The sequence below is a fragment of the Meleagris gallopavo genome, chromosome 10 (assembly GCF_000146605.3).
Source record: "Meleagris gallopavo isolate NT-WF06-2002-E0010 breed Aviagen turkey brand Nicholas breeding stock chromosome 10, Turkey_5.1, whole genome shotgun sequence".
Classification (NCBI taxonomy): domain Eukaryota; kingdom Metazoa; phylum Chordata; class Aves; order Galliformes; family Phasianidae; genus Meleagris; species Meleagris gallopavo.
The window spans coordinates 11050935-11063886 of record NC_015020.2 but is presented as its reverse complement, the minus strand read 5'-3'; the positions used below and the strand labels follow the sequence as shown (position 1 = coordinate 11063886).

The window sequence follows — 12952 nt, the reverse complement described above, 5'->3', positions numbered from 1 at the left end:
AAGGCATCTGCTTGCACTGCACAGAAACAGGCCAGTCAAAGGAGAAAGTGGGGCACCAACTTGTCCCACTACATGAAGTAGAATAATGCAGAGAGCAACGGACATGGGATCTAAGCAACTCCCTGCACAGCCTGGCAGGACCTGGCATGCCCCAGAGCAGTAGGGGCATCGCCCACCAAAGGGACTGCAGTATCCCATCACTGCTAGCGAGAAATAAAGCTGGTGGAGCACTGTGAACCTCAAGAGCGGTCCTGAGCTTTATTCTCACAGCACTCAGCCCATCTATACACATCTGCTACCAGCCTCGGGGCAGAGCTGGGGGTTTGCAGAGATGCCAACAAGCAGAGCTCTTGGAGGTGTGGAAGAACGTGGGAAAGGAGCAGAGCTGGAAGGGAAAAGGATGGTCAGAGTGATATTTAACCACAATAGGAAAGCAGTAGGGGCAGATACAAACACACAGCCCTGTCAACCCTGGAGCACCTTCTTCCCTTCACCACCCCAACACTGTCCCATGGGCAGTGCAGGTCCCTGCTCTCCCAGCACTTTTCCCCAGCCCCGTTTTATGCAAAGAGCAGAGCCTCAGCACTCCAGGAGGCACGCTGGGCTCCCTCCTGCTGTAGGGAGCCCCTTTCCATGCCAGCTGCATCCTTCAGGCAGGCACGAGGCCAGAACTGACTCCCTGCAGGGTCAACAATGTCCCAGCTGCAGCACCATGCAGGCACTCCTTTTGCTCAAATGGCATCAGGGCCCCTCTCAGAGGATGGTGATGGTCTGCAGCATGTCTGCCAGCACATACGAGCTGTCCCAATAGCGCCCCAATTGCTGCATTGACCCCTCCAGTGCCTGGGCAAGCACTGTGAGCTCCACGGGGTCCCGCCGGCTCTTGGGGCTGGGCTGGCAGAACAAGATCTCGTTGACCTCCCCATCGATGCGGCGTGTGTAGAGCAGGGGGAAGACTTCCCTGAGGATGGCCAGGACAGACTCCTTCAGCCGAGCATCGCGGCACACCAGGTTGAGCACAAAGACCCCTGCAGTAGAGCAAGAGGGGTTCAGGACAGCCACTTGTGAGCCTGGCATCCTGCACAGGCCTCCATGCTCACCCGCCCTCTACACAAACATAGCTGTATCAGTACCACTGGTGCTACCAGCTCCATCTCACATGCAGCTCTAAGCAGCACGAGTGCCCTTGGCCCAGCTCCACATCAATGGGAGCTGGGATCTGCTGGGAAAGGCAGCTGCCACACATCAGTCACAGCAACACAGCCAGTGCTTTCCAGGATGAGGAACCCACCACCCAAACCCTGTCCAGGACCAGCCAGCCCAGCCCTAGCACCTGCAGGGGCACCACAACCAGAGCCCACCTCGTACCTTCTGGCTTGAGAATGGTTTTAACTTTCTCCAGGAAGGGCTTCTCCACGAATGCTGGAGGTGGGCAGCTCATTCCCAATGTGAGGTCTTTACTGTCCACATCAAACATGATGGCATCATACTGAGCTGGGGCTGCAAGAGGGAACACAGACTCGTTATTCCACGGGACAGGGATGAACCACATTGGGTGGGGAAGCAGCGAACATGGTGGCCAGGCTCCCCCCTCTGCCACTTCCAGCTGCTTCTTGTGACAACACCTTCTGGACGGAGGAAAGACAGCAAATAGAAGGTCCCTTGCACACACACTGACAAGGGCAAGCCTGCTTGCTGCAGGGACCTGTCAAGGCTGGAGCTTGTGACACATGGCATGAGGTGCAGGAGAAACATGGGGAACACCATTCCACAACATGGAGGTCGTGGAAGGACAGGATAGCACAGGGAGAGGCAAGAGGCAGAGCTGGAAACCAGTATGAGGGCAGGACAGGAAACAGAATTAAAGCTCTGAAAGACAGTACCTTCAGCTGCCAGCTTGGCCACATGGTCCAGGCCGTCAGCAATGTGCACCTGCATCCGGTCACCCTGGGAGAAGCCAAACCAGCGTGTGGCCACCTCCAGCATGGAGGGGTCGATCTCCACTACAGCCACGCGGGCCTGCGGGAAATAGTCATGGACGAAGAGGGGCAGGCTGCCACCGCCAAGTCCCACCACCAGCACTGCAATTGGGGCTCCTGCCAGGGGACAAAGCCCAGGTGAGCTGCCAGTACTGCCACGCTCCCTCTGCCCATCCCATCCCGTCTGCCCCAAGCTACTTCTGGCTTCACAGCCTGAAAAATCCCTTCCCGCCTCATCACCTGGCAGGGGATCAGAGCTGCCCAGCAAGCAGAGCCCTGCCACCATGGCCTTGTGGTGCTCACAGCACAGGTAGCTCTTGTCAATTGCCATAGGAGGCTCGGCAGGGCCAGGCTTCTTCTTGTCTTTCCTCCGTTTCTTCTGGCCTGAAAGACAGGAGGTAAGGTGAGGCTGGAGCCAGGGGTGCTTTCTGGGGACTGACCACTCCAAACCCAAGTCCCACCAGCAATGCAGAGAGCAAAACCCCACCCACATCTGCACTGAGACAAGACAGACAGGCCCCAGCGTGACTCTTCATCTTCTTCCTCACATTCATCTCACTCTCTACCACCCAAAGTCATCCTCGGTCCTGCCCTGTCCCTAACCATCTCCTCAACATACCTGGGGGAGGTGCAGGGGCCAGGAGTCGGGCCTCTGACTGCACCACGTTCCTGTTGCTGAGGAAGACGAGGCGACGGAAGTAGCACGCATCGTTTCCCTTGACGTCCTCCACGACAAACTCCCCACTCAGCGGGCTGGTGTCACAGTGCCATACTGTCCGCACCCCCAATGTCCCCTCCCACAGACAGGAAGGGCACCTGCAGGGAGGACAGAGACTCGTGGCTATAGAGACAGGCGCTGGCCGTGTCTTGACTGTGTCTAGAGGGGTATGATGAAGCTGACACATCCAGGGAGCAGCAGGATGAGCTGTAGGCAGTGCACAGGACACTGGGCTCATCCTGATCTATGTTGGAGTACAGCGAGCCAGCACCCAAAGGCCTTTTACAAGGGGGGCCTGGGGAGTTGGAGCAAGAAAGAGAAGACAGAAGAGATGAAAGAAGTTAAAGGTGGAAAGATAGGGCTAGATGCTCTCTAGTTTTTGGGGTGGCCTTTTTTTTGTGTGTGCGTGTCTGTGTGTTTAGCATTCTGGGGTTGGCCTGGGCAATGGGAAAGCCAGAAAGCCAAGGGAGTGGGCTCACCTGCTGCCGGGCGGGGAGGCCTGGTGGGGCCAGCTCCATCACCTTCCCTGACAGCTCTGCCTGGATGCTCGCCATGCCCTCGTAGTGCTGCTCCCTGTGCAAGGCCACGGTGACCAGGCGCCCAAAGCCCGCGCTGGCAACCAGCTGCCTCCGCCCTTCCTCCGTCCCAAAGAGCCACTCGGTTTCTCTGCCCTGCGGGACTGCAGATGGGGGATGCGGTCAGGAGAGCCCCAAGCAGGTGTTGGCCCCTGCACAACCACTCTGGCGAGGAACTGTAGGGTACAGAGATTTCACAAGGAGGCAGCACTGCGTGACACAGCCTTGTGCCTAGAGCTAGGCTGCACAATCAGTGATCAAAAGGACCTTTCTCAAATTGGGCAGGCTCGTGTAGGGGCCATATCTCATGACAAAGGGGTGTCCAACAACCCCAAAACTCATCTGTGGTTTGTGCTGAGCCTCAGGCTCTGCAGGCACACAGGAAGCTAACCGGGCGTCTGGCAGAGTTTGACAAATCTCTGTGAGTAAAACCCCAACCAAACCCCACAGTGACAGATGATTTCCCTCTTCAGCTCCAATTCCTGCAGACCAGGACCACTGCTGCTATAGCAGCTCCCGGAATGCTGTCTCTTTGCATGCAGGAAAGGCTGTACTCACTGATGAAGATGGCGAAGCGATTGTCACGGGAAGGTTTCACCGCAGGGCTGTCGACTACATGCAGTGTGTAGCGGGGCCGCCCGCTGGCTTTATCACACAGATCCAGGGAAAGCTGCTCCCCACAGGGGGCTTTGCTGAGCTGGCTGCAGAGCAGGGCATAGTGCTGCCTGTCTTTCACCGCCTCCATCAGCCGCTCTGCACTCTCCAATCGCAGTGGCTTGTCCTGCTCCTCAGAGCATATCTCCAGGATCTGCAGTGCAGAGCCAGGGATCTTCCTGAACTTTGTCATGACATAGACAAAGACCGGGAGGACAAACTGCTGCTTGTCCCCGCTGGTGGCCACTTCATGAACACGCACTACCCAGCCTTCCTGGGAGAAGTATTCCACTGCTTTCTTCAGCACATGGGCTTGAGCCAAGGAGACACAGAGGTAGCGCCCTCCCACCTGCAGGACCCGGCTGATTTCAGCAAACATCCTGTCCACCTTAGATAGAGTGACCTCCTCATCATCGGTGAGTATGGCATCCAGCGTGCCTTTGTCGAGGGCCACTTGGAAGTGGGCATCTGGGAAGTCCATGTGAAGCATGTCCATCTGCAGGTAGCTCATCTTTGGCCTCTTGCTTGCGCTCCGCTCCTGCATCTGACGGATCACGGCATCGCTGATGTCAATGTTCACAATGTCCTCACACATCCCCGTGTCGTACATCTGCTCACTCAGCTCCGAGTTCCCACAGCCGATCACAAGAACCTGGAAAGAGGGACAAGAGCAGCAGTGATGGTGAGGGTGCCCCGCATACATACCTCAAAGTGTTAGAGTGCAACAATGGGACATTAACCAGGAGCCCTCAGCAAGAACCACATCCATAGCACCTCCACATCCATAGCATCTCCAGATTCTCCCCATGGCCCTAACAACCATTCCATAAAGGCACGTGGACACAGACGCGATGTGCCTACATTGCCTCACTTTTGGGGATTATCTGGATGATTTAACCCCATGGTGGAACAACATGTGGGTATCCTCCGATTTCTTGCTACAGCACACTGGAAACATCATATTCCTTGCGCCAAGAGCTGACAGCTGAGTACGGAGCACCGTGTTGCAGCCTCTTTCCCTTCAGTTAGCCAGATCTCACTGTGCTGCTAATTCAGTTAGCAAGGGTAGGGTGAGAGCTTCCCCAGGCACCAGCCAAAGGACCAGCTGAAATGACACAGTCTGTAAGAGCACGGTTGCAGTGCAAGCAGTCAACCCAGTTGCGAGGCACGGGGGTTACAAAGCTCAGATGTGGAGAGCAACCCGGGCGGAACCGGGGGATCTGCACGGCAGAGAGCGATAGGAAGCACGCCGAACCGGGAGCGGAGAATCGGGCCTCACCTTGTCGCGGGGCCGCACGTACTTGAGCAGCACAGGGCACAGCTCCGAGAACGCCCCGTACCACTCGAAGGGCCGCTGCCCCCGCTGTCGGAAGAACCGGTCCCAGTACCGCGCCGAGCCGAACTCCCCGGGGCTGCGGGGCAGCAGCTCCATGGCCCCGGTTCGGCCGTTCGGTTCGATCCGGGGCCGGTCCCGAACACGTGTTCCCGTACCGCGCCCCCACTGACGGCATCCGAGCGCGCAGCGCTCCGATTGAGCGCAGCGTCCGCGCCGCTGATTGGCTGCTGCCCCCGCCTCGGCTGCTTCCTATTGGCTACCGCTCAAGAAGGGCGGTACTTCCCGCATCGGCGGCGCTCCCGAGGAACAGCCGCGCCGAACGCCCGTTCTCCGGGCACGGAGAGGCGGACGGCTACAGGCGGCTCCGGCTCTGATGTTTTCACCGGTAGAACCTGCGTGAAGATGGTGGAAAGTCTCAAACGTAACAGTTCCTGCAAGCCTCCCGCGAGGCACAAACATACAATGATCTCAGCACCTTAATTAACGTGCACCTGGATTCTACAGGCATTTCTGAAGCAACACAAATAGGGAAGAAAAAAAAAAAAACAACAGTATTCGTAATTCACCGTGAGCAACTTTAATATAAGCGTGTGACCGAACCGAGATCTCGCAGGGCTGTGTATGAAAAGTATAGCATCCAGTGTCTGCGGGCACGGGGACGCTAGCTGGGATTGGAGGGGGCCTCTGTTGGGTTGCTCTGAAGGAAGAAGGCAGAGAGCTCGCTCAGTGCACGGTACCGGTGTGAGATTGAGTTCTTCACAGCCTTGGGCAGCTCAGCGTAGCTGGAGTGGGAAGAAACCAAAACAGTCCTCAGCAGCTGAGTTGCTTCAGCATGTCCCCAAGACCTCCCTTTGCCTTGCTTTGCTGCCCAACCACAGTGGGGATGTTGGCAGTGATACACGTTGGTAAAACCAAGGTTCCCCATATTGATGCTGGGTTTCCCATTCAGACCCAGAACAGCGTTTTCTCCTTGCCAGTACTGCTTGTATGTGGTTCCTCTAAGTACAGAAACAAAACACAGCCCCCATCCCTTCCTTTTCTTAAAATTCCCATGAAGTGCTGTAGGTAAAAAGCCACTTACGTCTGGTCATAGCCATCAGGCTGAAAGCAGGGATCCCAGCCAAAATCTCGAGGGCCTCTGGGCTCAACAATCACCCCCTACCGTGAAAAAGCCAAAGAGCCCTGTAAGTCTTGGTTCCTCAGCACTGCTGGTGCAGTCACATCTGAAACACCAGCTGCAAAGTGGCACTCAGCCAGCCATGGATGTGACCACCCATCAAAGGCTTAATGCTGCCCTAATTTCTCAACACTCCCCCAAAACATGACCAAAATTAGCAGTGCCAAAGTCAGTGCTCCATCAGGGTGCTGTTTGCTGGCAGCCCCTTCAGCCTCCACACCTCCCAGACTGAGAACTAACAATAGCAATCCAAGCAGTGTCAGTGACCTCACTCGCTAACACTGTCTTTAACAGAGCCAATGCAATTAGAAAACGTACATTATAATCCCACCTACATGTGTCTGGCCTTTGAACAGCTTCACGGGCTCCTCTGGGTTTCCAGTACTGAATGCAAAGGTGCAAAGAGCATAGGCAGACTTGTCCTCAAACCCAGCCAGCAGCTTGTACAGGCCTGAGCAACACAGAGAGGATCCTGATATCAGTGTGATTCCAGGAGAGGGCAAGACATCCACCTAGAGACGGATCAAGGGAGTGCTCTGCATTCCCATGGACAAGGGAGAGGAAGAACCACAGGCATAATAAAGCTAAGCTGAACCGATGCTTTTGGTTGAATCCCTCCTATCCCTGAGCCGCAGGGCCCCAAAATTAATTTGGGAGCAGAAACAAAGTGCGTTGCGTCAGAATGACTAAAGCCCCTTGTCAATCACAGTGATTAACACTCCTGCTGACGATGCCAGTACAGAAGCCAGAGATCACAGGTCTACAAGGTTACCTCTGTGAAAGACAATTCCCACAGACCCTGCCACCAGCCCGCGGGGGCAGAAGTCTGGGAACCCAGCAACGCAAGGATGATGCCAAAGTTCCTGGGGGAAACAACATCCAGTGAGGAAGGAAGCAGAACAGTCTCAAAGAGAGAGCACAAAGGGACAGAGCTGGACAGAAAAAGGAACCAGCAATGAAGCAGGCAGCCAGGTGGGAGAGCACACTCAGCAGCATGCAGCACAGGCAGGGATTCCTTTCCCGTGGCACATTTGTGCACGGCAGCCCAAGACTGGAAAGAACAGTTACATGCAGACAGTGCTACAAGAGGCAGTACCTTCTGGCTTGAGCTTTTCCAGAAACCATTTTCTGAAGGGGGAAAAAAGGAGGAAAGACAAATTTTTGCTGATGTTACTCAGAAACACAACCATCCTTGAAGCACTGTTGGCTATGTTTTCACAGCTCTTTGAATCCCTCTTAAACATACTGTCAAATCACCTCATTCTGGGCTATTTACAAATAAAGACAAACTTAGTTCTTAAGCTAAATGGGTCATAGGGGAAACAAGGGTGGGGTATTTAATCTTAACTTCTGTGCAAATAACCTAGTTCTCACTCATGAGCATCAACAAGCTAAAATACATTTCTTGATTCCACTCATTCACATTTTACACTCATCTGTAGTGCACACTGCTTTTATGACTCTGATTAGCTTAGCAGAGAGTTTGAGTTAATCACAGCAAAAGATAATCCTAGGAACTAAGACTCTATTTTAATAGAAGAAATGCACAGCAATGTAACAATCCTGTACCAGCAGGACCAAAACAGGCCCTTATGAGAATCTAGGGGACACTCACACAAGAGCACTCCTGACACACCTGGTGTCTCAGAGCTTGGTGTGAGGTTCCCAAGCTGCAAGAGCAGGCACCCAAGACTGGGAACGTGAGGCAACCGTTCAGATCCGTCTCTCCTGTCCTGTACACTGCATTACAGCACTCCTCATGTCCTGCCCACAGGATGCAGAATTAAACAGAGGACACAGAGCACCTCCCTAACCCTACTGCCCCTGATGCATGGAGTGTTCCCTGTGAAGCACATCCTGCCAAGCTGTATTCCTCGCTCTAGAACGAGAAAAGTGAGGCAGGCTCCCATCTACTTACATGTATGGTCCTGGAAGTCCCCCCAAGGCATTGAAGCACAAGCAGGTGTCCTCTACTATAACAGGCCCCCGAATCTGCAGCAAAAGCAATATCAAGCCTCAAGGAAGGTACTACCAGACTCATTTCCCTATTCAGTCCTGGTCTCATGCATCCAAGATAACAAGAACAACTCAGCAGCTGTCAAAGCCCTCCCTTCAGTGTCAGCCCTCACCACACAGCCCACTGCGTCCCCAGCAGGAGCTGAGCAGTGGCAGGGAGGTCCTCTCACAGAGCAAAATGAGCAGAGCTGCACAGCCCTGGCCCTAACAGAACAGTGGGATCACCAGGAAGGTGCCCAGCACCGACGGGTGGAAAATTCTGCACTCCACAGCCGCCAGGGCTGCAATGAGGGACACGGCGCGACTGCTCGTCGCTGTGGGGACGAGACCACAGGGACGGCAGCGGTGCCGTCTGAGGGCAGCACCTGCCCTCAGAGGAAGGACGCGGCAGCGGTGAGGGCCGCAGCCGGGCCCCACCTCCCAAACAGCAGAAGCGAACCGGGAGGCGCTGACCTGCCGGGCGGCCTCACGGCACTTCTGCACGGAGATCTCGTCCGGCTCCCCCTGGTACTCGGGCACTGGGGACACACACGGGCGGTCGCTGAGGATGCGGCTGGGCCGGGCCGGGCCGAGCGGCGTCCCCCACCCCGCCAACTTACGGTCAATCTTCTTCGCCACCAACGTGTACGGAGAGGAGTCCCCGAGGATCTGAGTGACCTGCGGGAGGCAAGGGGGAAGCACGGCCGTCAACCCCGCCTCTGATCCCGCTCTCAGGCTCGGCTCGGGCCCGAACCCGCGGGGCCCCAAGGCCGCCCGTCGCCAGGCGACGGCCCCCCACCTCCTCCAGCTTCTTGGCGTTTGCCCGTCACGAACACCACGCTCCTCCGCACCGGCGCCGCCATGCCGCCCCACACCTGCGCGCTGAGCAGCCAATCACCAGCCGCGGCGCCGTCACCCTCGGTGACGCCCGACCAATGGGAACGGCCGAGACTCCGCGGGAGGGCGCGTTGCCTTTGAGGGTACGCGTGCGCGGGATCGCGCGAAGCGACCTCGCGAGAACTGCCGCGTCGCCATGGAGACCGCCCTCTCCGCTGCGGCGGCCCGGGCCGTGTTCCGCTCCGCCCCGGGACCCTTCAGATCGGTGCCGCGCCACGGGTGCGGGAGGCGGGGACGGCGCCCAGCTCTCCCTGCCCTGTTTTCCCCGAAGCCATGGAGATGATGGAGCTGGGCCCTGGGCTGCGCTCCACGCTGTGCTGTTTACTCCAAGTTCTGGCAAGCCTGCGAGCTTGGTGCGACTGCAGATTTCCTACGTGGGAGCGAGCAATTTCATCCTTTTGACCACACCTGCGGGAGCAGCTGGCCCGTCATAAAAACAGGGTCAAAGAGTGCTCCCTTGTGGGTCCTACTCTTTTAATTTGCGCAAAAACAAATCAAATCCTTCCCAGATGCATCGAGTCAGAGCTCTGTGTTGGCTCTGGGAGAGGAGCTGAGCCCTACAGAAATCAAAGAACGGCCTGGGTTGAAAAGGACCACAATGCTCATCTAGTTCCAACCCCCTGCTATGTGCAGGGTCACCAACCAGCAGACCAGGCTGCCCAGAGCCACATCCAGCCTGGCCTTGAATGCCTCCAGGAATGGGGCATCCACAACCTCCTTGGGCAACCTGTTCCAGTGTGCCACCACCCTCTGTGTGAAGAACTTTCTCCTAATATTAACTTAAACCTCCTCAGTCTCAGTTTAAAACCATTCCCTCTTGTCCTATCACTATCCACCCTTGTAAACAGCTGTTCCCCCTCCTGTATATATGCTCCCTTCAAGTACTGGAAAGCCACAATCAGGTCTCCCCGGAGCCTTCTCTTCTCCAAGCTAAACAAGCCCAGTTCCCTCAACCTTAGTTCACAGGAGAGGTGCTCCAGCCCTCTGATAGGAGGGCCACTAAGACTGAGCCCCAACACTCAGTGCCCAAAAGGCAGAGGAGAGCACTGCCCTGTCCTGCCCATACGCAGGATCCCGGGATGCCACCGCAGAACCCAGCACACCTCCTCACACACTGCTGTCCCTGAAGCTCCACTTTACAAAGGGCTTCACAGGGGAGAACTTTCTCTTCCCGTAAGAGCAGAGCCAGGAGCACAGAGGCCGGTCCCTCCTGCTTCAGCACAGCAGCCATCCATCTCTGCAGCCTCCTATCTTTAGGCACAGAGACCCCCACGTCCCACTGCACAGATCCCACTGGCAAGCCTGGAGGGAGCAGCAGCCCTGCATGAGGAATGGGTCCCACCAGCAAGCCTAGGAAGTAGAAGCAGCTCTGCAGGAGGAACATAAAGCACCAGCCAAGGCACACCACTCCCTGTGAAAACTGATCGTGTGGAAAACAGCAGCTAATGAGGAGATCTGGGCAAAGATGAAATGGATAAAACAGACACTATGCTTGGGTGGAGTTATTTTTGTTGTGAAATCTCCTTTATAACATCTCCAAGTGAAATCCAAGCCCAAAGCACGCAGGCAGCTTCTTCCCATCCCAGCTGGGAATAATAGCCCTTCCCTATCACTGCAGCTCTCCTTGCAGTCAGGCCCTGGTAGGACTATAAAGACCAAGGCACTGTTAAGGAGAACAAGGAGGACTGCTCCGTAACATAGCTGAGACTAGATACTGTAGTGGCCTTCTCAGCCTTGAAAAGCTATGAACTGCTTGATAAATTTTGTCACTGTCAACAGGACTGTTATTTGCTGTTGTCTGTTTCCCAGCCAGAGACAGTCTCTTGAGAAGGTCTGTGCTTAGGATGACCCTGCCGTTCAGAGTTTTGAACCTAAAACATAATACTGGCAACCCAGAGGAGAGTAGAGTGCTGAGGACCTTGGCAGCTTTCCCTGCCCCACATCTTTGTACAAATACTTACACCCCAACCTTCTGCACAAGACTGCAAAACCATCTGGCCAGAACTGAGGCAAGCCAGCTTTCCAGGCGCCTTGGGGGCAGCTGCTTCAGTTCCATTAGTATCAGAGGAAACACAAGCAGGAGAGTGTAAGGTTCCTTCTCTGTGGATCTAGGTCTAGGTCAGCTGAAAATGCATCTGCACCTGTCTGCAGCAGCGTACTGCTGTAACCAGGCTAAGGAACTATTATCAGAGCAGTAAGCTCATGCTCACAGAGATCATTTAATGCAAACTGGGAACTCTTTCTATGGACAGGTTGCTGGCAGATATCCACCAAACCCAGCAAGGACAGATCTCTTCACAGATGGTTTTGTCATTCTTGCATTTCACATCCATCTTTGTCACACCAAAGCAACACCTGCACCAGGCAGGGAATAGAGTCCCCAGGGGAGCCAAGCTGTAGCTGTTCCTTGGTTCAGAGAAGCAGGCAAGAGAGAAGGATATAGCAGCAGCTCCTAGGTTTGGCAGCTAGTAGCAATTATTTAATACAGCAGGATCACCAAGAGACCTTCATGCAACCAGCATCCATTTACCAAGGTCCAGCTCAGGATGGATGTGAAGTCCTGACACATTCTTGCAGCATCTAGGTCCTTCTGTAAGTAGCAGCAGCAAATGCAAGATGAGTCCAAAAGAGAATGCCAGACGTGCTAGTAGGGCCTTCCAACAGTAAAACCTGCCCTCACATGCAGCAAAAGAGCAGGCAAAGCACAGTCATAACATGGGCTCACAGTGCTGCTTCTCACTTTCCAGCTGGCAGGAAAAGGCCCCCAATACTCAAGTGAGACTTGCAGCCCTGCTGAAGACAGACAGATTCCCCCTTCATCTACCCTCTCAATCTTTTGCAGCTGGAGAGCAGCCAAAGGCATAGGCTGGGTGATTTTTATCCCTTTCCACTGAATGTATGATTTTGCCCTCAGGATCTAAAAAACGTGGCAACGTGTTAGGAGGAAAAACCCAGCTTGGCTTTCTGATTCCCACCTGGAGTGAACAAGGCACACAAAGGGGAAAAACACTATTTATACACAAGCAGAGCAAGTAGAGCTTGTAATCACATCTAGCACTCCAGCCTGCTGTGCTCACTTCTAATCCTCTTCTCTGCATGGAGCAGCACCACCACTCAGGTGGAAACTGTGCACGAGGTCCCAGGGGCAGGTCCATAAGGGAAGGCTGGGTGGTGGCATAAGAAATTCTCTGGGGCACTATTTCCCCTTCTGCCCCAGTAAAATTCCTTCAGACACAGACTAAGAAGGACAATGTTCCTCTCATCAGCAGAAAAGAAACAGCACAGGAACCAGGAGAGTGAGAAAAAACAGGAGAGTCTGATTTGAGCTAAAGTTCTAAGCCCAGTGGAGGAAGGAACTAGGGTCACAAAATAAATTGCAGATAGAAATGCCACCAGTGCCTGAAACCAAGCTGCAGTCAAGCAGAAGGGGACTCATGGCTCTTCTGCCAAAACACATCAGTCCTACCTGTGAATGGAGAACATTCACTCCCATTTAGTCCAGCACTACAGCCCCACACCAAGTTACTGGGCTTGGGCACAGCCCCTGGCCCACTCGGTTGCAAGGAAACAAAACAAGCTGCCATCCACAACCCACCACCACTGACAGCACCAAGGTGAAGG

The 12952-nt window shown here is 54.8% G+C and overlaps 2 protein-coding genes across 2 annotated transcripts; both read right to left on the bottom strand.

Moving 5' to 3' along the window:
- Positions 1 to 228: 228 nt before the first annotated feature.
- On the bottom strand, positions 229 to 5726 carry EEF1AKNMT (eEF1A lysine and N-terminal methyltransferase). The gene is given in 9 exon segments (XM_003208587.4): positions 229 to 1028; positions 1369 to 1500; positions 1884 to 2096; positions 2220 to 2363; positions 2599 to 2764; positions 2766 to 2795; positions 3177 to 3376; positions 3831 to 4578; positions 5206 to 5726. Coding segments are annotated over 9 exon segments (2061 nt in total). The 5' UTR covers positions 5359 to 5726; the 3' UTR covers positions 229 to 753.
- A 97-nt stretch (positions 5727 to 5823) lies between these two features.
- Positions 5824 to 9425, bottom strand: ITPA (inosine triphosphatase). The gene is given in 9 exon segments (XM_010715716.3): positions 5824 to 6044; positions 6344 to 6420; positions 6775 to 6890; positions 7536 to 7567; positions 8358 to 8431; positions 8909 to 8973; positions 9055 to 9112; positions 9234 to 9254; positions 9256 to 9425. Coding segments are annotated over 9 exon segments (606 nt in total). The 5' UTR covers positions 9298 to 9425; the 3' UTR covers positions 5824 to 5923.
- Positions 9426 to 12952: the final 3527 nt, after the last annotated feature.